The sequence below is a fragment of the Typopeltis vanoorti genome, chromosome 22 (genome assembly GCF_054136105.1).
Source record: "Typopeltis vanoorti isolate ZY-2024b chromosome 22, IOZ_Tvanoo_1.0, whole genome shotgun sequence".
NCBI lineage: Eukaryota > Metazoa > Arthropoda > Arachnida > Uropygi > Thelyphonidae > Typopeltis > Typopeltis vanoorti.
The window spans coordinates 30,695,789-30,723,189 of NC_143570.1; the positions used below are offsets into that span (position 1 = coordinate 30,695,789).

At 35.8% G+C, this 27,401-nt stretch overlaps 2 protein-coding genes across 2 annotated transcripts in view; one reads left to right on the forward strand and one right to left on the reverse strand.

Annotated features, from left to right (window-relative positions):
- LOC150094272 (coiled-coil domain-containing protein 174) overlaps positions 1-1,281 on the reverse strand; it is a 108,880-nt gene extending 107,599 nt beyond the window's left edge. The window contains exon 1 of the mRNA XM_090412101.1: positions 917-1,281. Within this exon, the coding sequence (XP_090268227.1) occupies positions 917-964 (48 nt within the window). The 5' untranslated portion in view covers positions 965-1,281. The remainder of the gene's footprint in view (positions 1-916) is intronic.
- A 93-nt stretch (positions 1,282-1,374) lies between these two features.
- Positions 1,375-27,401, forward strand: part of LOC150094273 (transcription initiation factor TFIID subunit 12-like) — a 108,797-nt gene continuing 82,770 nt past the window's right edge. The window contains exon 1 of the mRNA XM_090412324.1: positions 1,375-1,572. The gene's annotated coding sequence lies outside the window, so the exon portion shown is untranslated. The remainder of the gene's footprint in view (positions 1,573-27,401) is intronic.

Sequence of the window (27,401 nt, forward strand, 5' to 3'; positions counted from 1 at the left end):
AGTGAAGCCAAGTGTATCATTAGGCAGGCATGTGACTAAGGTGTCTAGGAAGGGCAAACAATTGTTCTTTTCCTTTTCCATAGTAAACTGGATTCTTGGATGTAGGCTATTGAGATGACTGAGGAAGGAGTCTAACGTGTCTGGGCCATGAGGCCAAATAGAAAACATATCATCTACATATCTTAGCCAGATAGAAGGCTTGAGTGGGGCTGAGTCTATGGCTCGTTTTTCGAAATCCTCCATATAGAAATTGGCAAGGGGGTGAGGGGGGAACCCATGGCGGTTCCCTCTATCTGTTTGTAGATTTTGTTCTTCCAAGAGAAATACCCAGAATTAATGGCTTATGTGAAGGGTAGGTCATTCCTCAGTAACTTGCTCACATTTTATAATACATGACAGCTAAGTTGGATAAAATGCTAAAAGGATAAGCCGGCCTGGTTAGCGTATCTGCTCTCCAGCCAAAAGGTTGCGGGTTCGAATCCTGCCGTGGGCATGCATGTTTGCGATTGTCTGTGAACATACTAGTGATGGTGGTCGGTGGTAGATGGCGTTGGTGCAGATGATGAATGTAGTTGGTGGATTGTAGCTGTGGAGTAGGTGCCCTCCCTGATGAGTCCTTGGACTCCCTGGAGGTGTTATGTAATAATAATAATGTAACAAACCAAATATGTAGCACAGATTACTTTTCTTGCTATTTGATATAATTTAAACAAAGCAACGAATTTACTTAAGGTAACAATAATAATCCGAGGTCTGTAAAATGCATGCCGAATATTCTTGACAGATGACTATGCACCTATGACGATAATAGGGAATTGTCGGGTACTGAACCTACAAGGGGTAGTAACTCGTGTTACTAGTTATGATACAGCGTTTATTATTTCACAAAATTCTAAAGAAGTACTATTTTACTTACTGCAGCAGAATTCAGTTGAATTGGCTTCACTTCTTTTTCCTCACACATATTTACATTCTATGGCACAATGCGAAAAAAATTAAAAAAACAATTCATAAAAATTAGTCCGACGTAAAAAAACATTCGATGAAAGCATATATTTCTTCATCTCTACAACATATATGTACATAGTATCAATTTCGTATTGTGTTTCTTGATGTTACATGTGCATAACAGATATACAATTATGGTTTACAATTTGTAATATTTCTTTCCCAGGAAAGCCACGATGCTATAGATTAAGTCCAACACTAAATACACACATCTTTTTCGTGTACCGTACATTAAATTAAACCTACAACAACCTCATGCGAGTATCAACTTCCTTTCTGTCATCCTTACAGAAAGAGCGACCTCTGTTGCGTATTATATGAACAATTGTAAGCACGTGATTCTCACTATCCAATAAAAAGTTAAGAACCACGTTACCTACTATCGCACATCACTGAATTTTAATTCTAATTATCTTCCAGATAGTGAGAAGTGTTTGGCAGTTAAGGCGCTGATTTGGTGTTTTTAAATGTTTTAGAAATCGAGAAACATGATTATGGATGTGTGTTTGTGTGTGGTATATAGAGGTGACACGTTACAACGTACCTGTCGTTTATGTAGATATGGTAAGTAACTGATGAAGCTATATGACATGATCCTGTTTTCAACATTTTTCATCAATAGAATTATTCTTAAGAAATTATGTGATATATATCTTCTCAAAACTAATCAGTTCAATTTATACAGTTGAACAGTGCTCAGGCTGCTCATCATATTGGTGGTAGTAGCAGCAGCTGTAATTGCTTCTAATTCATTAATAGATATTCATTCTCTGTAATGAAGTAAATAATTAATCTCATGCGAGGCTTCAGGGAGATAGGATGATTGACTTGTTATTCCTGATGTAACGAATGCTTTCCTGACCACCACAGCCCATACATCGTGTGCTGTTAACACGTAAATATTCGTTACCTAATAGTGACAAATATCAAAAAGAAAAAAAAAAGTTAGGCAACTTTGTTGTCACTTTATTTTAAAGGTTGCTAGAAGCTATTACTAACAAGAGATTAACTATAGAAATCAAAAAAAGAAAGAAAAAATTCCTTCCGACAAGCCAAACATCCATAGATAGTGGGAAAGAAGAAGAGCAGTAAAACTGCATAATAAAACTTGCTACAGCTATCTCTCATCCAGATATTTTGATAATATAATGATATGCTGTTTTTGCAACATTATGGAGACATTATGATTTAGCGCTCACTATCTCTTATGGGTCTATCACTCACTGATGAGATCTCACTAAACTCAAACCCAGTCTACACAGTGACACTTCTCATAAAGCATGGAAGTATACATACCCAAAAGGGGAATGTGCTGCGCATCATGGGATGCTGAGGCAGTTTGATATGAAGTCAGTAGCCAATGTTAAATATGAGATGTTAGTTAGATGGAAAGTTATTTGACCTTTCTAAAAATCACAACCTTAGTTTCCAGTAGTGACAGTAAATCATGTGTCCATTCACTCATTAACAACTTAGCATTTGGTTTATACTACAAATTAGGCATCTTTGCAACTATGAGAAAACTGGTAATGAGATAGCAGCTATTAATGCTACATGTAAATGCTAGTTTTGTATGATCAGTTGAGAGATGACTGGTTTGTACTATAAGCCAAATACCAAGTAGCTATGATGAATGGATTCTTCAATTAATATATAAAAACACAAATGGTAATACTACTTATTTAATGCCATATATTTCAACCTGAATATTAAATGCCAGTGATGACAATAGTTAATTACAAATAGAATGCGAACAATGGATTGATTTGAAAAAAGTAAGAGCCACATGATGTTATGCATAAAACAATGTAATGGTATAACTGAGAAAACATTATGATTCGTTGGCTGCTAAAAAAAATTTAAAAACTACTGTTGCCACTGATGGGCTGAAATATATAGCTTCAATAAACAGTATTGCTTATCCTTCATATTTTTTTGTGTTAATTGAAGAAGCCTCTCATGGCACCAGTATCTCCTAAACAACGATAATGAATAGCATGATACAGTGTGAGGTACTATTTGATATGCATCATTCAGCTTCTTGCATTGAAGTTAGAAATTAAGTTAGTCAAAAATCTAATCAAAAAAAAAATTTTATTATTATTTTTTTATTATTATTATTGTTACGGGTATCTCCACGGAGTCAGTAGACTCATCGCAGGAGACCCAAACTAACAAAACTATCTGTCATATCTCTTCGTGAATTCATTTACAGACGAAGAGCTCATAACTAAGTCAGGCAATGAATTTCACTCATTCACCACCCTCCAGGCAAAAAATCTTGTTCTCACACCCTTGTTAGCCACACTCTTCTTTAATTTCCAGAGATGACCTCTTGTTCTTCCATCACTATCACATAGCTGAAGCATTTCCCCTGCATCAATCTTATAAAAACCTTTCAGTAATTTAAATGTTTCTATCATATCCCCTCTTCTCTGCCTATCAACCAACCTCTGCAATCCACAAGCTCTCATTCTATCAATGTAGAGAGCATTTTTTACATCACTCACCAACTTAGTCACTCTTCTCTGAACCCTCTCCACAGCCTTCTCATCTCCAAGGAATCCAGGTGACCAGACCTGAGCACAGTAATCCAAATGTGGAAGTATCAATGCTTTATAAAGGGAAATAATAACCTCTTTATCTCTGGATGTCAGTGTGTTCCTTAATAACCAAGTAATCCTTGCAATCTTGGACACCTTAGCAATATGTCCCCTGAACTATCTACCAACACCCCCTAAGTCCCTAGCCTCATCAATCTCTTGGAGTACTGTTCCATCAATGTAGTACACAGCTGGTAATCTTTTAATCCCAAAATGCATAACTTTACACTTTTCCACATTGAACTGACATCCATTACCTTTTGCCCATTCTACCAGCTTATTTAAATCATCCTACAAGCTTTCAACATGAGCTTAATTTTTTTTATTGCGCTACCCAACTTTGCATCATCAGCAAACAACTGAATATCTCCCTTTAAGCCATTCTTATATCATTTATATACAAATTAAACAACAATGGCCCAAGCACAGAGCCCTGAGGCACACCACTGGTCACCTGCCTCATTCTGGACTCTGCTCCTCCATACACCACCTTCGAATGTATGCACCTGCTTTCTACTTGAAATCATCAGTTATACAAATTGCCAAAAGCTGATTCTTCTGAATTTGTGGTATCCTCAGAAATATGTTTGTTTTTAGGTTTTGGACACCAGTGTATTTAAAGGGATTTTATAACATTGAAACAGAATTCCTCTCACCCCCCCTCTTTTTTTTTCTGTAATACATGGAACTAAGCTGTGATCATAGAATAGTAAGTGCACATTTAAAATTTTGTCTGAGTGCTTTTAAACTTAAAAGAAGAAGAATAAATAAATATCATTGGAATGACCTAACTCTTTAGGTCATTCCAATTCTTTCATTACAAACTCAGTATAAAGCACTACAAAACAAACTAATGGAATGCTCGATGCCTGAAGAACTATCCCAAAACTTTGCTCATATTGTACAATCCATCCATGAGGTAGCAGCAAAAACTTTGGTTGCCAAGAATTGATCTTCTCCAAGAAATTGGCATTTCACTGAAGAATTGGCAAAGAAATGCCAATTCTTCAGTGAAATGCCAATAACATTAAGCAGAAATACAGAAACACAAAGTATATATGGCCTTTCGAAATGACAAGGAAAATCGTATCCTGACTATCTGTCAAAAACTAGAACTCTATCAAAATATTCATAAAACTAGAGAAATGTATAAGGGAGATAATTCCTTATGTACAAAAGAGAGGAGGCCCAAACGACTAAGAATAAAAGCTAAAAATGGCAAGATACCTGAAAATAAAAGTGAAGAACCACTTAAAAAAACTATTGAATAATTCATCATGCCTTGCCAGAAATAATAATCCAAGAAGAACTTTCCATTACAAGTAGCAATTTTATGATGCAAGAATTTGAAACTGCACTAAAAACCCAAAAGAATGAGGAAGCACCCGGATTAGATGGTATAACAGCAGAAGCCATTAAACATACAGGACCAGAGCTTTGGAAACAATTTTTAAACATGTGTAATACAGCCCTAGCTCATCCATCATTCTATCACAATGGAGAGAAGACCTAACAATACCAATACCCAAGAAAGGTAATCTGAACAACCCAGAAAATTACAAAGGATTCACACTGCTTCCTACCACACTGAAAATCTATCACAGGATGCTTTTAAACCAAATCAAGCCATATGTAACACCTCTTCTACTCAAATATCAAGCAGGTTTCTTGAAAAACAGAAGCACTGTTGAACGTATCTACTGAGCAAGAGATATCTTCCTTTGATCTTAAATTTCATAGATTTCTCAAAAGCTTTAGATTCAATCAATACACAGAGGATGTTCTAAATTCTTAATTATTATGATATACCATGAAAATAATCAAAGCAATAGCAGAACCGTACCAGAACTATCAGGCAAAGGTAATGGAGAGATCACTGAGAGATTTCCTATTTCCACTGGAGTTTTTCAAGCACCATATCTTTTCATTATTATCCTTGATTATATATTCAGACTCAGGAATTGAGCATATAAATAATTCTCAAAGATTCAGCAGAACCAGCCCACATAATCAGTCTCTGTTTTGCAGATGATATTGTATTGATTGACTCTAACATTCAGACTGCTAAAATCACTTAGATAATTTATGTAAAATTGCAGCACTCATCGGGTTGGCAGTCTAGCAATAAAGCTGAAATTCTAAAGAATAGAATAAAAGGAAATATTGGACTGAATGACCACATTCTTGAATAAGTAAATGATTTTCAGTACCTTGGCTCATGCATCGATAATCTAACTGATATAATGAAAAGAAAACACAAAGCTCTTCAGTTCCATAAAAGTTGAACTAATATGGGTTGGGGTTCTGAAAAGTTCTGATAAACCTAGAACAAAAATGATATTAAAGCAACTGATATAACTACAAGAAAGAACATAAGTTACCTTTCATAACTCTGCTACTAGTATGTTCTTTCTTCTGGTTATGTGAGTTGCTTTAATATCATTTTTGTTCTAGGTGTTTATCAGAACTTTCCAGATCCCCTTCCTATCTGGTAATCCAATCTCATCACCACAAACTCCAAAATTCGTCTGTACATTTGAGCAGTTAATATCATCAATAGCTTTGGGACAACATGCCTTCGAACATTACTAGGATATACATTGCAAGATCATATTTCCAATATTGTCATTCTTGAAGAAAGTCAGCAGAGACCCCTAACAGAAACAATTTAAAAAAATCAACTGAGATGCTTTGGACACCAACTTAGACATCCCCCTTCACCTATGTTCAGTGCTCTCTACAGGCCGACTAATGGACACATATGGAAAGTAAGATCAAGAAAACAGTTTTAGCAATATATATATATATATATAAGCAAATGTCTTTTTGAAGATGAGGTTTTTGAACCATCTGACATTTACCAATTGGCACAGAACAGAGCAACCCAGCTTATTACTTTCATCTTAATAGATCTTAACTCCATGAGTGTTTTTTTTTGCTATATGAATGTTTTTGTATATAGTTCTCTGTTCATACATGAATAAATGATTATGATGAATATATGGTAGGAGGAGAGAGAACAGAGGGCAACCACCCCTATAAATTGGTTATCAGTGTTTGTTTGCTTGAAGAGTGGTGAATGGGTCATCAGAAGCACTTGAGCACTTTGTCACTGAATGACTTAAAGTAGAAATATGATAGACATCGTGTGAATAATGGTTAGTACCCCCCCCCCCTCCTGCAATGAGTAACTTCATGGATGTGGCTTGAATGTGCCGGAATCCATACAATTCTGCAAGTGACAGAATCCATACTGCTGATCACTGATTAGTATGTGTCTAGGTGGTTCAGTAGTTGGTTGTTAATGACCTTCTCCATAATTTTAGAGAGAACAGAAGTTGAGAGCAATTGGACAGTAATTTGTTGGTTGACTTTTAACACCTTTCTTTGGAATGGATCGAATGTGGGCCTATTTCCATGTTGTTGGGTAGATACTGGTTGAATAGGATAGATTAAAGAGGCAATACAGGAGAGGTGTTAGTTTTGGGGCACAGTTTTTTAACACAATAGGTCAGATACCATCAGAACTAGATGCGTTGTTTGTGTTCAAGTTATTAAGAATTCTTGGGATTTCTTTTTTTGTCAGAAAACCATGGGTGACATGAAGGGAGCTGTGGTAGAGTGAAGGGAACGTTGCTGAGGTCATCAGTGCAGGAATTAGAAGAGAAAAGTGATGCTAGTAAGTTGTCCTTGTCTTTAGGTAAGGTCATTACAGTACCATCGGGATGTGAGAGTGGTGGAAACCCGGGTGGGACAGAAGTCTTGGCAAGGGACTAGAAAAAAAAGAAAGAAAAAAAAAAAACCTCTGCAACATTTGGTCCTTTCAAAGTCTCACTTAATGATTCTTTTAGAAGAGTTGCAAGCTGCAATGTAGGCAGAGCGAGCAGCTGGAGTTTTGGTCTTGAACCATTCGTGGTAAGAAGAGGTTTTTTTTCTTTACAGCATTGGCACACATTTTTGAGAAACCAAGGCTTGGATGGTGGCTGAGAATTTGGAGTGGAAAAAACGGTTGTAACCCTTCATTCCTGTGAGGATGATTTCAGTTACACTGTCTGAGCAGGTATTTGGATCAAATGAACTAAAGATCAGACCATGGGAAGGAGAAATAGACATCATGGTCTTTCCAGTTGGTACCCTTGTAGTGCCCAAGGACATGAAACTGTGAACTGATGGGTGATTGTTCAGAGGCTAAAGAGACTTGTATGAGGTTGTGATCTGAGTTGCCAAGAGGAAAAATCACAACCACAGTATATTTGAAAGAGGTCAAGTGTGTTGGAAAATTGGAGAGAATTGTCAGGTATTAGGATAGGAAGATTGATGATCAAAGATAAGTCATTGCTGATAGCAAACATCTGAGGATCCCTGTTTGCTTGATTGGTGAAACTGGAAAATGAAAGTCAATATGAATTGTGGAAATTGAAGTCCCAAGAAGGATGACCTCACTATTGGGGTATTTCAATTGCAGAAAGTTGAGCTTTAGAGAGAAATAGTCGAAGAGGTCAGAGTGGTTGACAGAGTTTGTGGAGCAAAAAAGAGAGCATATGAAAAGGGCAGGTTGATTTGGAAATTTTGAGCCAAAGTGGATGAAATGGTGGGAATTCAAGGATTTGCAGTCTCTGGCAGGTATGTCGATTCTGATGAATGTACGTGTCACCCTTGTGGCAAAACCAAAGAACTGTGTAATGTGTTGTTTAAGCAGTTGAGGTGGACAGTAACTGTTGAGGTTGCCAGTTGGGTTCAGATCTCATCTCATCTTTCTTTCCCTCTTTTATGTTGCAGTGTTGAGGGTTTATTAATCATCAGACCTCAAACCATTCACAGGATAAGGTGGTCAGCCCTATGCCCTGGTGTGTCCTATGTCTGTAGTGTTCTCAAGGCCGGTTTGCCTGCTTTGCGGGATGAAAAACCCCAGGATAAACTGGGGGAAAACCCTATTGTCCATGCACAAGACCGGCAACTTGGCTACGGCTGAGGAAGATCTTTAAGCTCCTCACATCACCGACGGGAATCAAACCTAGGACACTCCTTCCCCAGGCATATGGTTGTGAAGTGCACAGCCACTAGGCTAACCGTGCAGACTTGGGATTCCGATATGAATAGTAATTCTGATTTAGATGACTGTAGATGGTGGTTCACATTGTTTATATTTCTGTTAAGGCCACAGATGTTGGTGAAGTCAATGTGAAACTTTTTTTCTGTAAGAATTAATGTTACTAAGTTGTTTGATTGTATTTCTGTTGTTTTTTTATGAATTTTTTGATGTTTTTTATGGTTGGATTGTTTTGACTTTTTTTTTATGGGAGAATTTTCAAGATCTTCAGTAAAATTGCATTTGTTTGGGTTGTGTTCCATTGTATTTGGTGAGGAAGAGATAAAAAGAAGTGGGGCATGCAGTGCGAGGTGACAGACTTGCAAACATACTGCCCACACAGAGCAAACTCGGGCTCCTGTCCATTTGTGGCCTGAACAGTTTTCTCCTGCAGCCAATCTCTTTTACTCTTCCTTGAAAAACTACAGATTTTGTTAACTTTTGAATGAAATAAATGTGTACCTTCTTACTTGGCGCTGTTAAGTTTTTTCCTCACGTATAAGGTTTACATATATGCAACAGATATACTTGGCTCTATGATATTAAGCCTAGAAAAGACAAAACTATTTATTATATGAGTTCACAACTAGTTTTGTCTTCTTGAGACTTCATTTGCTTAACATGAAAATGGAAATACAAAAATATGCATTACCAGAGAACAATAGCTATAAATTAAGTTGCAAACAGAATACTGACATTTGAAGGTGTTCGGAATGCCATAGTATTGTTGAGTGTGATTAAAAAAAAAAAAAAAAAAACTCAATAATATGGCATAGTATTGTTGAGTATGTTCATGTGGGCATGATCTCACATATGCCAAATATGGATAGCTTAGGAGTAACAATCAGGTTATATCTTAGGTTAGTATTAAAGTGGACTGGATTGAGGACAATTTCTATCAATTCGATAATTCTTCTCTCAAGCTCATTGTAACATCTAAAAATATTTTCTGTTTTGTTCCAGATCACTGAATGAGTGATAGAATCTTCATGAGAGTTAGCAGAATTAAGAACATGATTAGGTTGAGTGCTGTCTCTAGTTCTGCAATACATGCTATCCCTCATATGCCCCTCCATGTGCAACTCGATTAATTTTTTTGTCTGAAAAAAATAAGAGGTTTACCACCAAAAATTGTAAACCTTTTGATACTCTAGGCCACATATGGGCAGCCCACGGGCCGGATCCAGCCCTAATCTATTTAAGCGAAGTTTGTCTGATTCATGGTGGGAGAAAACATGTTCTACTAACTCACATTAAACTGACATCATGTGACTAGCGCAAAACACTGTTTTCTCCAACCAAGGTCTCTTTCTCACTTTGACTAGCGGCTTGTGTGAACATGTTACAACGTTCAGTGCCTGCATTGATTCTGCATTCTGTTCGGTGCCTGCGTTGATGTTGTGTTGTGTTCTGTTCAGTGCCTGCGGTGTAGAAGACAGTTTTGTTTGACAGTTCTGAATATTGCTTATAAATTTGGGACAGTGTCAGGGGTTATTGCAAAAAAAAAGAAAAGTAGTTGCAGAGAATCGTCAACTTCAAGACAACTGGACAAAGGATTATTATTTTATTCTGAATAAAGGTTTGCCTGTATGATAAATTTAGTTTAATCCTTTATCCCAGTGAGAGTAAACAAAGTTTGCACCTGAAAATATCTTCAGGACTGAATATAGTGTTGTACTATCTTACCTGGGTAAGTAGTACAACACCAGACAACTCGTAGCTATAGGAGTTGCCAAAAGGTTTGCCACCTTTTTTTTTATTAAATTACTCTGGAGAAAGATGTTGAAAGTTTATTTTTCACTAGGTTAGACTATGATAAATTTAGTTTAATCCTTTATCCCAGTCAGAGCAAACAAAGTTTGCGCCTGAAAATATCTTCAGGACTGAATTTCTCTAAATCCAGAATAATTTAATAAAAAAAAAAGGTGGCAAACCTTTTGGCAACTCCTATAGGTAAAGATGACCTTGCTACTGCTTCTGCCTGGTATCTCCAACTCTGGGCCTGGCTCCTACTGAAGAGACCTCAGTAAAGGTCGAAACTAGTCTGGGTAATGGCCAATCCCTGGTGTTGCACTACTTACCCAGGTAAGATAGTACAACACTATATTCAGTCCTGAAGATATTTTCAGGCGCAGACTTTGTTTGCTCTCACTGGGATAAAGGAGTAAACTAAATTTATCATAGTCTAACCTAGTGAAAAATAAAGTTTGCCTGTATGCTTGCTGTGCAACGAATCCGTATCCGTCAACAAAGAATACAACTTGAAGAGACACTTTACTTCGAGACATGCAGATCACCCAAAAATTGATGGACAACTACGAAAAGATGAAATACCAAAGTTGAAGAAGAACTTGGATACCCAGCAGCAAATATTCAACAAGCAAAGAGCGCAGCACCACAGCATTGTCAAAGCCAGCTTTGTGGTAAGCGAAAAAATCGCTAAGCATTCTAAGTCATTTGGTGAAGTAGAATTTATCAAAGAATGTCTTCTGGATGTTGCAAGTATAATATGTCCTGAAAAGAAAAAAGACTTTGAGAATATTCGTTTGTCGAGATGTACTGTTGTCCGACGGATAGAAATTATGGCTGATGATATCAAAAAAAGTTTAAATGAGAAGATTGCAAGATTAGAAGCATTTTCAATTGCTTTGGATGACAGCACCGATGCCTCCGATACAGCACAACTAGCAATATTTATTCGAGGAGTTGATGCGGATTTAAACATCACAGAAGAATTATTGGCTCTTCGGCCATTAAAAGGAACAACTACCAGTGAAGATATATTTGAAACAGTCAACACAGTCTTTGAGAGATTTGGGCTTAAATGGAGTTCACTATTTGGCATATGCACTGATGGAGCCCCTGTAATGGTTGATGCACAGAAGGGATTTATTGGAATAGTTCATGAAAGAGCAATAGAACTACAGATTTATCTGGAAAATTTAACAAATTTTCACTGCATTATCCACCAACAAAATCTGTGTGCAAAATCGATTAAATTCACAAATGTTATGGAAGTTGTAGTAGCCAGTATTAACTTTATTAAGTCAAGTGCACTTAATCACTGACGATTTAAGGAGTATTTGGCAGACCTATTTTCAAATTATGAAGATGTCTTATTATTGTAAAGTGAGATGGTTGAGTAAAGGTAAAATGTTAAAACGATTTTATGATCTGAGACAAGACATTGCAGATTTTATGGACATAAAAGGAAACACAATTAACCAAGTAAAAGATGATGAGTGGGTGTGTGATTTAGCATTCCATGTAGATGTCACCGGATACCTAAACAAACTGAATCTTAAATTGTAAAAACAAGGACAATTAGTTCATGAACTGCATGGACATGTCAAAGCTTTTTGTAATAAACTAAGATTGTTGGAAAGTCAGATAAGAGCTAAAAATTGTTATAATTTTCCTACTCTAGCAACTCATAAAAAAATATCCCTTATAATTGTTATGAAGATGAACTGAAGGCATTAATAGAGCAATTTGATATAAGGTTTGCCGACTTCAAAAACAAAGACTCCACATTCGCTATATTTACTCGTCCGATGGATGCTGATGTAAATAATGTGCCAGAAAACTTACAGATGGAACTTATTGAGCTTCAGACGGATTTAGTGCTAAAATTACAATTTAACAACATTGCTTTGACAGATTTTTATAAATTTTATTTGTTGGAAAAAAAATATACAAATTTACGCGCCTTTTCAAGAAAAATCATTTGTCTTTTCGGTAGCACATATATGTGTGAACAGTTTTTTTCAGGGATGAAATACAATAAATCAAAAATTCGGACAAAAATAACGGACGAAAACCTCAAAATCTTTGCATTATCCTTAAGTAATATTACCATCAATATTGATAGTCTCGTAGTTGAAGTACAAGGCCAATCTTCACATTAAATTGTTATGTCGTTCATTATATTATAAAATTTATGTAGAGCTTTATACCAAAGCATTATATTATAAATAAATGAAATATGAAGTAGCAACTTGTTTTAATTCATTTAATATTAATTTATTTTATTTAATAATTTGGTCTGGCCCTTGACTCAGAGACAGAATGATAATTTGGCCCCCAAACTAGGAAAGGTTGCCAATGCCTGCTCTAGGCTGTCATATTTAGGTTTGGATGTACTGAGTGAGGAATGAGTTTGATTAGAGGGGTGAAAGTAGTGCGATTTTATATTTTATGAGAATTTTAGCTGACTGTGGTGAAACAGAAATGATATACGGCAGAAATATAAAACCTTTTACATTATTACTTCTTCGATATGGTGAGCAGGTGGATTAAATAACAGCTTATTAATAGTCTGTTTACGATAACTGTTCTTCTAGAAGGTTGTAAGAAGAAACTTTAGTTTTCTGTAAATAGAGATCTTTAGTTTTTCTGACACACAAGTAAGTTTGACATCCAGGAACAGGTGAGAACTGCTTACTTTCAACTCTTTGGTAAATTGTATTTTGGAGTGTTGATTGTTATGATGGTTCAGGAACTGGTTCATGGTGCCATTATGATAGTTATTATTATTATTATTCAGGCCTCCATGGAGTCAAAAGACTCATCGTGGGAGGCCCTTCCTAAGAAACACAGTCTATCATACCACTCCTTAAACTCATTGACCGTTCTTGCTCTCACCACTCCATCAGGCAATGCATTCCATGGTTCAACCACCCTCCATGCAAAGAAACCACTCCACACCCTCTTGCTCACAGTTTCCTTTCGTAACTTCCAGGGATGGAAGTTACGAAAGGAAACTGTGAGCATGAGGTTATCACTTCCATCCCTGGAAGTGATAACTTCCAGGGATGGAAGTTATCACTCCTTCCCACTGTTCAACCAAGCGAAAGAACTCCTCAGTGTCAACCCTGTAACCACCTCTCAACAGTTTAAAAGTCTCAATCATATCACATCTCCTCCTTCTATCCACCAAACTCTGCAGTTACCCAATTATGATTTGGGGTAACTTGTGTCAGTAACTGTGTGTGTGTGTGTCAGTTGGCTGCTGCTGAATGATGTCAATGCATAATAACCCATTCTGCATTGTTATCATTATAATAATAAACCTTCATATAGTCAACATGAGAAGTCTCACTCATCAAGCACCATGTTATACTGAACTGTAAATTCATTTACAACACATTCCAGTATGTATTCTACTCATCAGCCATTCTTCATCTGAAAAATCAACTTCTACCTCCTTTTTTTTTTTTTTTTTTTTTACAATACCTTTAAGCAAATTCCAGGGATGGTCTTGCTCATTATTCCCTTTTCACTCTTCACTCTATGTATAATTCCTTCTATATTAATCTTGCAAAATCTCCTCGCCAACTTAACCACCTCTATCATATCACTTCTTTTCTGCCTATCAACTATGCTCTGCAATTTACATTCTTCACTCTTTTCCCCTAACCAACATACCAGTCCTGAATTTTCCAGAATTTTCTATTGCATTGAAACAAAGTTAATCAGATTTGAGCAGTAGTCGATGTGTGATCTCTTCTAGTGCCTTATGCTGTGGCACAACAAGGCTTCCAGAAATACCACTTAAATCTACTAGTCACAAAACAGTTTTATTCACATAGTATGAATTGTAAAAGATGTATGTATATATGAACACCCACTGTTTCATTTCATTCAACAAAGGGAACATTTTTAATAGAATTTTAATAGCCAAATACAAATCATGTGCATTAATTTGTAAGATCCAGATAATTTTGCCAGTAGTCCTTTTTCTTTCTGGCATGTTACCTGCTGCTTTTGCTAACTAATTACCACTCTTTTGGCAAGAAAAGTCTGTTCATTTCACTCTCTAATCTATCAAATTATACTGCAAGTGAGTTTTGGAGAGGAATTATGTAAGCAAATGTTTCTTCCAGTTTTTATCTATGCATTTCATATAATGAATGAGTTTCTCCTCATTTGAAATATCTGTAGACTTATCTAGAAGACTCACTGCTGGAGTCTTTCATTTCCTTAGCTACTTTTTGTTCAACATCAACAATAATTGATACACACATTCTTTACATTTAATGTCATTTTGATGCTATTCTACTAGTGAACCTATGAAGTTTTTGAAATGGTTTATTAAATTTAACTTTATAAATGGCTGTATTAAAATAAGTTTTTGGAAAGCAGCTTGGTGGTACTCTGGTGATTTCTTGCAAAATATATATCACAGCAATTTTTTGTGAAAATGGAATGCCTCATGAAACCTGAATGTTTCTACTTTAAAAAGGCCTTGAAAATCTTGTAACTTAGAGTTTCTGTGAACAGTCCCATGATATTTTTTATATATTACCGAATGCAACTTCGTCTTCATGGCACATCCCACTTGAATTTCTTGAGCCATTTGTCATGGAATGCATGTGTTAAATGTATTTTGTCGATAACACAACAGAACTCTTTTTTTCCAGTGTTTCTGCAAAACTGAAAAGTGTAGCTTGCATTTCCTTCCATTTATTGTTCATCATGAAGGGTGAATTTATATAAATTATCGATAAAAATAATTCACTGGAAAAGACAAAGTTTATGAAAACAGCAGAATATGATTAACATTAGCAGTGGGACTAGAGTAACTTTTCACAACGTAATGTCAATAGCATGATGTGATCTCTGATTCTTCTTTGCAAGATAATTTATTTTTTTTTCAATGACTATTAAAAAGCTTTTCCATTTTGTTTTGTAAAATGTCCAAGTATATAATTACACTAAGCTAATTCATCTTGTGATTGTTAAAATAACTTATGCCAATAGTGCATTACAATTGCAGTGGTTAAAGAGGGTGTTCGGAGAATCACAGTTGACATTGAAACAAATGAAAACTGGTCTTGGTAAATAAATTTTTTTTTTTTAATGGTATCTCTGATTTTTATGAGAATAGTGATGGCTTGCAAATTACACAAAATAAAACATTTGGGAATACTTGACTGTTTATTTCAAAATTATGCAGATATGAAAGAATTAATTTATTAATTACATATGATACTATCTCTTGATTGAAAATAAAACTTCATTATATTCAATGGAGGCTTCTGTGATCAAATAATATGGAAGTGAATGAGATGATATTTTAAAATGGAAAAAAAAAAATCTCCATAACTGCAGGCTAAATCCTGTTAAAGTTAGATGTATGCGCTGAGAAAATAAACAGCCAATGCCTCTTGTCCTAGTGGAAATCAGCAAACAGGTACTGAGAAATCTACAACCTAAAAACTGTTGGTGACCTGGCTATAAAACCAGAACCATTATGATGGAAGACATCAACTAGATAATGGCATGATTGTCAAATTCGGTTTCCTGCAATACAGCTTCAAGATACTGATTTCCACTGCATTAAATGCAAAGAAAACCATACAACTGCATCCTGCAAAAAAAAAAAATAAAAAAAAAGGGCCAGCTAAATCCACCAACTACAAGCAATACTCGGCCATTCAAAAATCATCAAAAGAAAACCAAAGAGCCCCACGAATAAATACACAAGCACACACAACAAATGCAGATACCTTCCTCCCAACAGCACAACACACCACCCAAGTACGTGTCTCATATGCAGAAGTGGTATAAAACTGGCTGGAAGAACTGAACTCCTTATGGCCAACCATATCCAACAAAGCTGCAGTTGTAGCATCCACTGTGGGCAAATTGTTAATAAAGTTCAGCAATCTAAACCCTAGCTAGGACTCTTCAGACAAGTTTGTGAGACTATTGCTCTAGTTGATAGTTAATAACGTAGAAGGCCAAACTCTCTACAGATTGTGTTCTGGAATGCCAATGATTTTGGAAACAAACTGAATGAACTAAGAATTTACAACACGATATAATGTTGAGGTAATCCTTGTAAACAACATGCACTTTCAACCAGCTGACAACCCAAAACTCAGGAACTATGTTCTATGCGGCAATGATAGACCCAACACTGTGTGTGTGTGTGGTGGGGGGGGGGGGGCAGCCATATTTTTGAAGCTCAGTATAGAACACAGTGAAATCATAAACCCTTCCACTACCAACAGCATGCAAATACCAAATAAATGTAATGGACAACCTCAAGCTCTGATCACAACCCAGTTTTACTCCAGCTGGGCTCACAACATGAAAATATTCCAGATCCATCAACTGGACAAAACTAATGACCACTCTATATGAATCTGTTTTGGCCCAGTTCCAACCATTAACTCACAAGGAAAAAATCGATGATTCAATTTTGAGATTGGAAAAGCCGATAACAGCTGCCACTGCAGATGTACCATGCAAAAACTCCATATTTTTGAAGCTCAGTATAGAACACAGTGAAATCATAAACCCTTCCACTACCAACAGTATGCAAATACCAAATAAATGTAATGGACAACCTCAAGCTCTGATCACAACCCAGTTTTACTCCAGCTGGGCTCACAACATGAAAATATTCCAGATCCATCAACTGGACAAAACTAATGACCACTCTATATGAATCTGTTTTGGCCCAGTTCCAACCATTAACTCACAAGGAAAAAATCGATGATTCAATTTTGAGATTGGAAAAGCCGATAACAGCTGCCACTGCAGATGTACCATGCAAAAACTCCAACCAACTTCTGGATGAGACTAAAAATCTTATTCATGAAAAGAGCAGAGCCAGATGCTGATACCAGAATGCTGGCCCCAGAACATTGCCAAGCGCTAAATAGGACTACAAAGGAAGTATGATGTGCACTTAAAAACTTTCAACGGTGGGAGACAAAACTTCAGTACTTAAACACAGAAGACCAGATGCTCTGTAAAATTACCAAAGCTCTACGCACAGACTATAAACACCTCTCACCAATCCATGGTGAGCATGGTCTGGTTTACTGTGATGTAGACAAGGTTGAATTTTTTACGGCATCCTCGAAAATCAGTGTAATTTAAATGATACCCATGTAGATATAGACTTCTTCAGTAAAGTATGCACCTGACTATGTTGTATGCTAAAATGCACAGAGTATATAAACTCCATCCAACCAACATTATAAATCATCAGCAAACTTAAGAATAGGAAAGCACTAGTTCCAGGTGGGATTTCTAACAAAATCATCACATGCCTGCCACATAAAGCAGTTTCTGCTATTATTAATGCAATAATATCAAGATATAATTACTTTCCTGGTGAAAAACAGCATGTGTAATCTTAATCCCCAAATCAGGAAAAACAGCATATCTTCTCTTAAACTGTTGCTCAATCAGCCTGTTTTCCTGCCTAGGAAAAATGGCCGAGTTGATAATGCTAATAAGACAATAGGAAGTTGCTAAAGAATTAAATCCCATCTCAGATGAGCAATTTGGATTTCAAGACAATCACTCCACGTAACAGTAAGGTTTCAGAGTTGTGGAAAACAATTTAGGGTTCATCTGGAAACAGGCAATCTTCCTGGACATTGCCAAAGCATTTGACAAAATATGGTACAATGGGCTTCTTTTCAAACTCCTGCAAGCCAAATTCCTAGGACTGGTAAAACTTGACAAATTATACCTCAGTAATAACGAACTCTGAGTGAAGCTACAGGGTATTATATTGTCTCAATCAAAATCATAGCCGCCATCTCCCAGGATCAACATGCTATCACATCTGCTTTTTGTTATCTATATGTCAGACATTCCATGCACAGTTGCCACCATAATGGTTCTATAATGTAGACAAATACTGTAATAATGGTCTTCTCCCTGCAACCAAAAGAACTAAAACACAGTCTCGGAACTACAACGGTGGCTCAAAAATTAGCAAATTGATGTTAATGCAGACAAGAGCACTGCATTGCTATTCATAAGAAGGCAAAGTTATGTTTAACACCCTTATTCCATGGTACCAGTAGCCAAATACTTAGGCATATAACTAGATAAAGGGCTTTTTTTTTCACAGCAGATTCATATCTTCTGAAAAGCAAATGGGGCAGTGGGGTATCTATGCCTGTTTTTGAATTGTCATAGCCAGCTAAGCATGGAACTTAAATTACTACTATACGAGATGCTGATCAAGCCCCTGCATGGGGTCACATAGCAGATTCGAACATTAGCAAACTACAGATTATCCAAAAAAATGTTTATGAATAGTGTTCAATGCATCATGGTTAGTAAGAAACATGCAACTTCACCGAGAATCCGATATCCCTGAGATCAGAACTTTTCTACTCAAAAAGACTGCACAATTCTCTGCAAATGCTATCTTCCCTAATCCATTAATTTGCCAAGCAGTAGACTACAGTGAGCATCACCCTGCAAAATAGAAATGTCCCAAAACTATACTGAAGAAGTAAGTCTGATCTTTGAAGGTACCTGTGGCATAACTATAAATAATAAATTACACGATAATCACAATAATTAACTTGAATGAAATAAAGGTTCAGATATGTTGAAAGTTATATTTGGTCTTTATTAACTATAATTAACACAAAACAGATATTTGGATTATAAGACCATAGGTTTAATACATATATGCACAAATTCGTCGACTAGTTTCGCTAGCAAAACTGACTAGCTTTGTCAAGACTAAACGGTGAAAAAGAACTAATAAATGCAAAAAAAAACGAAGGAATACAGTAACAATTTACACCGGTTAGACAACAAAAAATTGGAAGGCACCACATGACATGGTGTGCGTGAAGCAATATACTTTAGTCATTATTATAAATACGCGTTACATAGTTTTGGGCATACTGCAGTTCCACTAAACTTAATGAGTTAATAAGATTTTTCTATATATCTTTCAATATTTCCTTGGTTTCTATTAAGGTTGTTTCCTGTTCGTAGGACCACTGCAGCTTCTTTAAATATTCAACATCTGTAATCTTCCTCCATATATGGCATTGAACTGTCATCCCAATCTATAGCATGGTTTGAAGTTGAGAAGTGATGTGCCAAACCTGAGGTGTCTGTTCTGTTATGATTAACATCTCTGACATGTTCCCTCTGTCTAATTTCTAAGCTTCTTGAAGTTTGGCCTATGTAGGATAGTCCACATGTACAAGGTATGCTGTAAACACCTGCATATTTGAAAAAAGGTACTCTGTCTTTAGGGGATCTTAAAAACTGTCTAATGGTAGCGGTCAGTTTAAACACCACTCTGATGTTATAAGGTTTTAAAATTCCAACTATTTTTTTGTTGTCTAACCGGTGTAAACCATTACTGTATTCCTTTGTTTTTTTTTTTTTTGCATTTATTAGTTCTTTTTCACTGTTTAGTCTTGACAAAGCTAGTCAGTTTTTGCTAGCGAAACTAGTCGATGAATTTGTGCATATATGTGTTAAACCTATGGTCTTATAATCCAAACATCTGTTTTGTGTTAATTAAGGTTCAAATATTTCACTGAAATTAACAGTACATCCTCAGTGTAGACAACGAACAGTTCAAAGGAATGGAATACAAAGTACGTAACAGTCAGTGGATTACCAATTAAAAACTGTTGCTGCATGCTAGAAATTAATATTAATAAAATATTATTAAATAATTCTCAAAAACTATTTTTTTGATGGTTACATAAGATAAGAATCTCCCAAACTTTTTGGAGAGAGAGAGACAATCATTTCGATTCAAATTTGACCGATGTAAAAGGGCTTCGCAACTTTCTTTGAAAAGCCATTCATATTTAAACTTGCATCTATGGAGAAGACGAGCTTTATCCCACTGGATATTGTGCTTAGTGTCGATATTGTGTTGTGCCAGACCAGACTTTCAGATTTCATATATTTGATATAATACTGATGTTCCTTCATTCTTTTTCCCACAAAACATCCTGTTTGTCCAAAGTATGTTAAATTACATTCACATGGTATTAGGTAAACGCCAGCTAATGATAGAGGTGCCAGTTTGTCTTTTGTAGATGGCAACAAGTGAGAAATTTTGTTGATGGGAAAATATGTGGGAATGACATGATACTACTTCAAAATTCTGCCAATCGATACTGAGATGCCAGAAATATAAGTGATTGGAACCCTGTGGTCTGTTGAAGAATCCTGAGGTGTTGGAACATAGCAGTCAGTTATCTGCTGGATTTGATTAGGGTTGTAACTATTAAATTCTATTAATTTTTTGATAGTGAAAAGTTCTTGTTGTAAGCTTGAGGGAGAGGAGCACACTTTATGTGCTCTATTAATTAAAGACTTGATAACATTGTGTCGTCCATCTTGCTAATTGATCCATTTATGTTGGTTAATTGGATCTATTCTTTTTTTTTTTAAATTCTTTTTATTTTGTTAGATGCTGATTGATACTGATCCAAATATAAGGAAATTTATATTATACTGCGCCACCCTATATTCAGATTAGTCTATATAATACAGAGGAATCAATCATCAACTAACTTTTGCAATCTCACTTTATACAGGCCGAGGTTAATATTATCATTTAAGGCTTCCACAAAGTTCGAATAAAATTTATGAGCAGTGCAATGTAGAAAAATCAGGCAAACAACAAATTGAATTCAATAAACTAAACATTTAATACAGGGTTATAGAACATGTACATTCAAGCATAATTTTCTAAGCAAGATAATCTAATTGAACAATATTCAAAATATCTCTGAGACACTAGTAGCCTCTCGGTTTGGTTTAAAGATTGAAGTTAAATTTTCAGATCTTATTCTCCAACGCTTAAATACCATTATCACAACTTGTCTCTATTCAATGAGATAATTCAATTCTTTTATACATCTACTTAGTTCAAATACTCATAACAAACATAATACATTAGGTATTAAACATTCAGCTGTCAATTCTATATTCTTCTGAATAATTGAAAATGGTTCACACAGTTCAAAGCTCCAGAATTTTGCAGTAATTATTCTTAAGGTAATATTCTCTAATTCTCTCTTAGTCAACAAACACTTAATTTAATTATGAGGTAGTTATCATTTCAAGGGGGAAACACTTTAAAGCTCCATACTTCGGCTATTTTTAGTAGAACGCCACAGTTAATGTTAAGATATATCAGGTGGAGCTAACTCTTATTTCTTCACACTGAAATACAAAAAGCACTGCTCTTAGTGGGTTACACCTTTTACACTGGATTTACTATAGGCACACTTAAAACTGTAGTTAACTATTACTTTGAAGTAATACTATTCAAAAGAAATCTTCACTATAATAACTGAAATATTAAACATAGTTTCACAAGTCTTGACGCACTCGTTTCAGGTAATTTACTTATTCCTTATTTTCTTCTATGCATTAAATTCAGCTTTGCGCTATTCTTCCTCAAAACAATTGGAATTCGTAATTTTAGAATTCCGAATTGCCTGTTAATTCCCTGTCGTTTCTTAATCGATTTACGGCATTTCCAAATCCCCTTACTGCCTCCCTTTACTTCACTCCTTGCTGTCCTGAAGGTTTCTCCTCTCTTTACTTTCGTTTTCCAATTAAAATCGTTCATTCTTCCCGCCAAAATCCGGTTCTAGCCAGATCAGCTTACATCTACTGACTTCACTTCATATCACAGCCGTTCACGTTCTAAACAAGCGCTGACTAAAAACAAGCTCCGTTTCTCTTTCAGCAGCCAATCAAATTCAATCAGAAGAATTACATAAAATCACTCTTACAAGCAGAAATAAAAAAGATATATCATAATTCATATAATATACATTTAAATTTACTTATACACAGTTTCTTATAATAAATTTTATAGAATAAACCAATTAAATGAATGACATATTTATATAGTCTTTTCATTATTATTACATATTCTAAGATTAAATAATTAATTAATAACAAACAAAACTCGAAGCATTTATATGAATAATATATTACAAGCAAGAGACTAACAACAAATAATATTTACAAGTCTTGTTTATAACATGGTGGATTATGTTAAATGTGAATGAAATATTAAAACATACAAAATATCTTCATTCACAATTTAACAGAGGAGCACACTTTACTTGCTGTATTAATTAAAGACTTGATAACATAAATTTTTTTTTGAGGTGTGATGAGCAGACTTTTGATGAATGTATCTGCCAGTAAAGGTAGGTTTTCGATAAATACTGGTTGATAAATTACCAGAGGCTGTGCGTGTAAGAAGGATGTCCAAGAATGATAAACTACCAGCCTTTTCTTTCCATGGTGAACTGAATGCATGGGTGAAGGCTATTGATCTGCTATAGGAATGTAGTAAGTTTTTCTTCAGCATTCAGCCAAATAGCAAAGACAACATAAAACCAATGAGAGGGTTGGGGATGAATGGATGAGAACAAGGTGACTTCTAGATGGTTCAAAAAATAGTTTGCTAAAGGTGGAGACAGAGGGCTACCCATGGCAGTATCTTCAGCTTGTTTATCAGGCTGAAATATCCTGAATGTATAAGAAATTCAAAAATCTTTGCAATATCCAGGCTGACACTGAGAGAAAAGTAGACTACCTTTTGCAAATACCTCCACGTATTAAGAAATCAATCATAACTGTACAAAATCACAAATTAAACAATTAAATAAGCTGCTTGATGAAGTTGTCAGTTGGGATCAAAATTCCATGGACAAGTTGTGCTCTCGTTTTGGAAGAACTTCTCGTTTATATGGCCTCCCAAAAATTCATAAAGAAGGTTATCCAGTAAAACCCATCATGAATTGTATTGACTCTCCCACTTATATATTTTCTAAGTTTCTGTCACGTTCATTAACTGCCCATACTGGACAATCCAGATCTTTCATCAAAAATTCGACATATTTTCTTGAACAAATCAAGGATGTTCAAACACATGAGTCTGACTTGTTAGTCAGTTTTGATATTGTTTCCCTTTTTACCAATATTCCATTATCTGACACTGTCAATTTACTATATGATTACCGTCTGGATATTGCAAAGATTTTTGAATTTGTTATACATTCAGGATATTTCAGCTGGGAAAACAAGATCTACAAACAAGTTGAAGGTACTGCCATGGGTAGCCTTCTGTCTCCACCTTTGGCAAACTATTTTTTGAACCATCTGGAAGACACCTTGTTCTCATCCATTCATCCCCAACCCTCTCTTTGGTTTCGTTATGTTGATGATGTCTTTGCTATTTGGCCACATGCTGAAGAGGAACTTACTAGATTCCTACAACAGATCAGTAGCCTTCACCTACACATTCGGTTCACCATGGAAAGGAAAAGACTGGTAGTTTACCATTCTTGGACATCCTTCTTACATGCACAGCCTCTGGTAATTTATCAGCCATTGTTTATAAACCTACCTTTACTGGCAGATACATTCATCAAAAGTCTGTTCATCATACCTCTCAAAAAATTGGTGTTATCAAGTTGTTAATTAATAGAGCACATGAAGTGTGCTCCTCTCCCTAAAGCTTACAACAAGAACTTTTCACTATCAAAAGGTTAATAGAATTTAATGGTTACAACCCTAATCAAATCCAGCAGATAATTGACTGCTATGTTCCAACACCTCAGGATACTTCAACAGACCGCAGGGTTCCAATCCCTTATATTTCTGGTATCTCAGAATCGATTGGCAGAATTTTGAAGAAGTATCATCTCAATCCCACATATTTTCCTATCAACAAAATTTCTCACTCATTGCCATCTACAAAAGACAAACTGACACTTCTGTCATTAGCAGGCATTTATCTAATACCATGTGAATGTAATTTAACATACTTTGGACAAACAGGCTGTTTTGTGGAAAAAAGAATGAAGGGACATCAATATTATATCAAAAACATGAAACCTCAAAAGTCTGGTCTGACATAACATGCCACAACACAATATCCAGTGAGATAAAGCTTGTTTTCTCCATAGATGCAAGTTTAAATACGAATTGCCTTTTCAAAGAAAGTTGCGAAGCCCTTTTACGTCGGCCAAATTTGAATCAAAATGATCATCTCTCTCTCTCTCTCCAAAAAGTTTGGGAGATTCTTATCTTATATAACCATCAAAGAAATAGTTTTTAAGAATTATTTAATAATATTTTATTAATATTAATTTGTAGCACGCAGCAACAGTTTTTAATTGGTAATCCACCGACTGTTATATACTTTGTATTCCATTCCATTGAACTGTTTGTTGTTTACACTGATGATGTGCTGTTAATTTGAGTATGAAATATTTGTACCTTTATTTCATTAAAATTAATTACTGTGGTTATCGTGTAATTTATTATTTACTGAAGAAGTAAGTTTTTTAAACCCACTTCCAAGAAGCCCAAAATGGGCAGGTCAAAGGCTCAATAAATCCCAAGTCTGTTATAGTCTACCCTAGTACTAGACTGAAACAAACAAATATCTCCCGACAAAAATACCAAAAAAACAAAAAAAAAACATACTGAACAAGTAGTTCTAAAAAAAAAACATCACTTTCAGTCAATAGTCCACAAGGAGTGAGCCAAGTGCTCAATAATATGCCTTAATCCATAAATTTCATTGCATATCTTACAAAGGAATAATGGAGTGTATGTCCAGTGAATCCATCTTGCAGAACAGTTAACCCGGGTGTGACTCCCACTGATGAGATCTTAATAAAGGTCACAACCAGTCTGGGTAGCGGCCCTTTTCATAATGCATAGTATTATACACATCCAAAAGGATGTGCTTTGCATTATGGAATACTAAGGCAATAATGTGAACTCATTAGCTTCTATATACAAGCAGACTAGTCGTGATGATACTTCACATGCATACTTTGTTTGTTTGCACTTGAAGAAAGGATTAAACAAGAATATAATTTCTTAGCATCTTTAAGTTAATTATAATAGAACAAGGGGGGGGGGAGGTTGCAATGAAGATGTCTGAATTAGGCTGTAGTTGGTTGTAAAGGATAAGAAATTAAAACTTTCAGCCAGAGAAGGTCAAAAATAGAAGATTCTAGAATTAGCATCCTGTGACAAGGAATAACAGATTTTAAGATTGTTTGTTTTAGTCTAGTACTAGGTAGTAGACCATATAAACACATATCCCATCTAGTTGCTGAAGGAATGCTGCTGGGTGTAGACAGGTATTCTGTGAATGAGGATTTCATCAAAAACAGATGAGATTTCGATGTCTGGAACTGATGATGGTATATATCATTTATTTAAGTTGGTATTTCTGCCACAAGTATTGTTGAGATGGATGTTATTATTATTAACATGTAGCCTCCATGGAGTTAGATACTCATTGTGGGTGGTACATGCAATGCTCATCCAATTGTGCCTTACAAACCGATTCAATGTGTCGACATTCACAACACTCAGGCAATGCATTCCACCAACCACTCTCCATGCAAAGAACCTGCTCCTCACTATTCTGCTCACACCCTCCTTATACAGTTTCCAGTAGTGGCCTCTTTTTTACCCCCCCCCCCCTCCCATTCTATGAATAATCTATTCCATGTCAGCCTGATAACAACCCCCTGACAAGCTTTTATGTCTCAATTATATACCCCCCCCCCTTCCTCCTATTCACTGAGAGAATACAGTTTACATTCTCTTAATCTGTCCTTGTACTCCACATTCCAATGACCACTGATTACCTTGGTGAATCGTCTCTGGACCTGTTCTAACATCTCCTCATCACCATGAAAACCCGGTGACCAATTCTGTGTGCAATAATCCTCTGAGACCTTATCCATTGAATCATAACCTCTATTTCTGCTAATCAGGGTCTTCTGCATCATTGCTGTTATCTGATATGATGACTTCACAACTTGTGCAATGTGGCCATTGAATTTCAGGTCCTTGGCCACCACCACCACTCTCAGATCTATAATCTTCTCTACCTCCTTTAAAGTTTCCCCACCAAGTGTATACTTTGCATTTCCAACATAAAAATGTGCACAAATTCACATGGAGAGAAGAGGCTAGGAATAAGAAAAGTCTCATTGACTATGTTATTGTTGATAGTGATGTTTTCTCCCTGGTGCAGGACACCAGAGTGTACAGAGGATTTGAAATTGGAAGTGATCACTATTTAGTCTTGAGCAGGATAAAATTGAATTTCATATTAAAAAGAATAACATGTAAGAAAGTTTTAAAGCGAATAAAAGTTGAGCAGCTCTCAGATGTGAACTGTAGACTAAAATACACAAAGATTAATGAAGAAAAAATGAAAGAGTTTGAGAACAGGAATCAAACTTTGGAGATTCAGTGGCAAACTCTGAAGAAAACATTGATTGATTCTGCCAGAGAGGCATGTGGTAAGGTTGTCTGCAAGGATAAAAAAATCAGAACTCCCTGGTGGACACAGGAAGTTAAAGAGGCAGTGAAGGAAAAGAAGAAAGCATATCAAAAGTTCCTGTCAAATAAGTCAGCTTGTGCTCTTAGAGAATATATAGACAAATGCAAGAATGCTAAACACTGTGTAAAACTAGCTAAACAAAAGTCATGGGAGGACTTTGGCAAGAATATAGAAAATAAATATCAAGAAGGTGGCAAAATATTCTGGAGGTTGTTGAAGAAGCTTAGGAATGGAGGAAAGAGTGCTGTAAAAGGATTTAGAGATGATAAAGGTGACATGAAAATGGGAGAAAAAGATATCCTTGAGGTATGGAGTAATTACTTTGAAAAACTGCTAAATGAAACAAGCAGTGATGACAGCACAGTGGTAAAAAAACACTGACCTGGCATGCAGTCAGGAATACATATCCATACTTGAAGTAGAAAAAGCCGTCAATGGCTTGAAATGTGGAAAGGCAGCAGGAGTAGATGATATTCGACCCAAAATGCTGAAGTATGGTGGTATAAGAGTCTTACAGTGGCTGCACTGCATAGTTCAGAAAGCC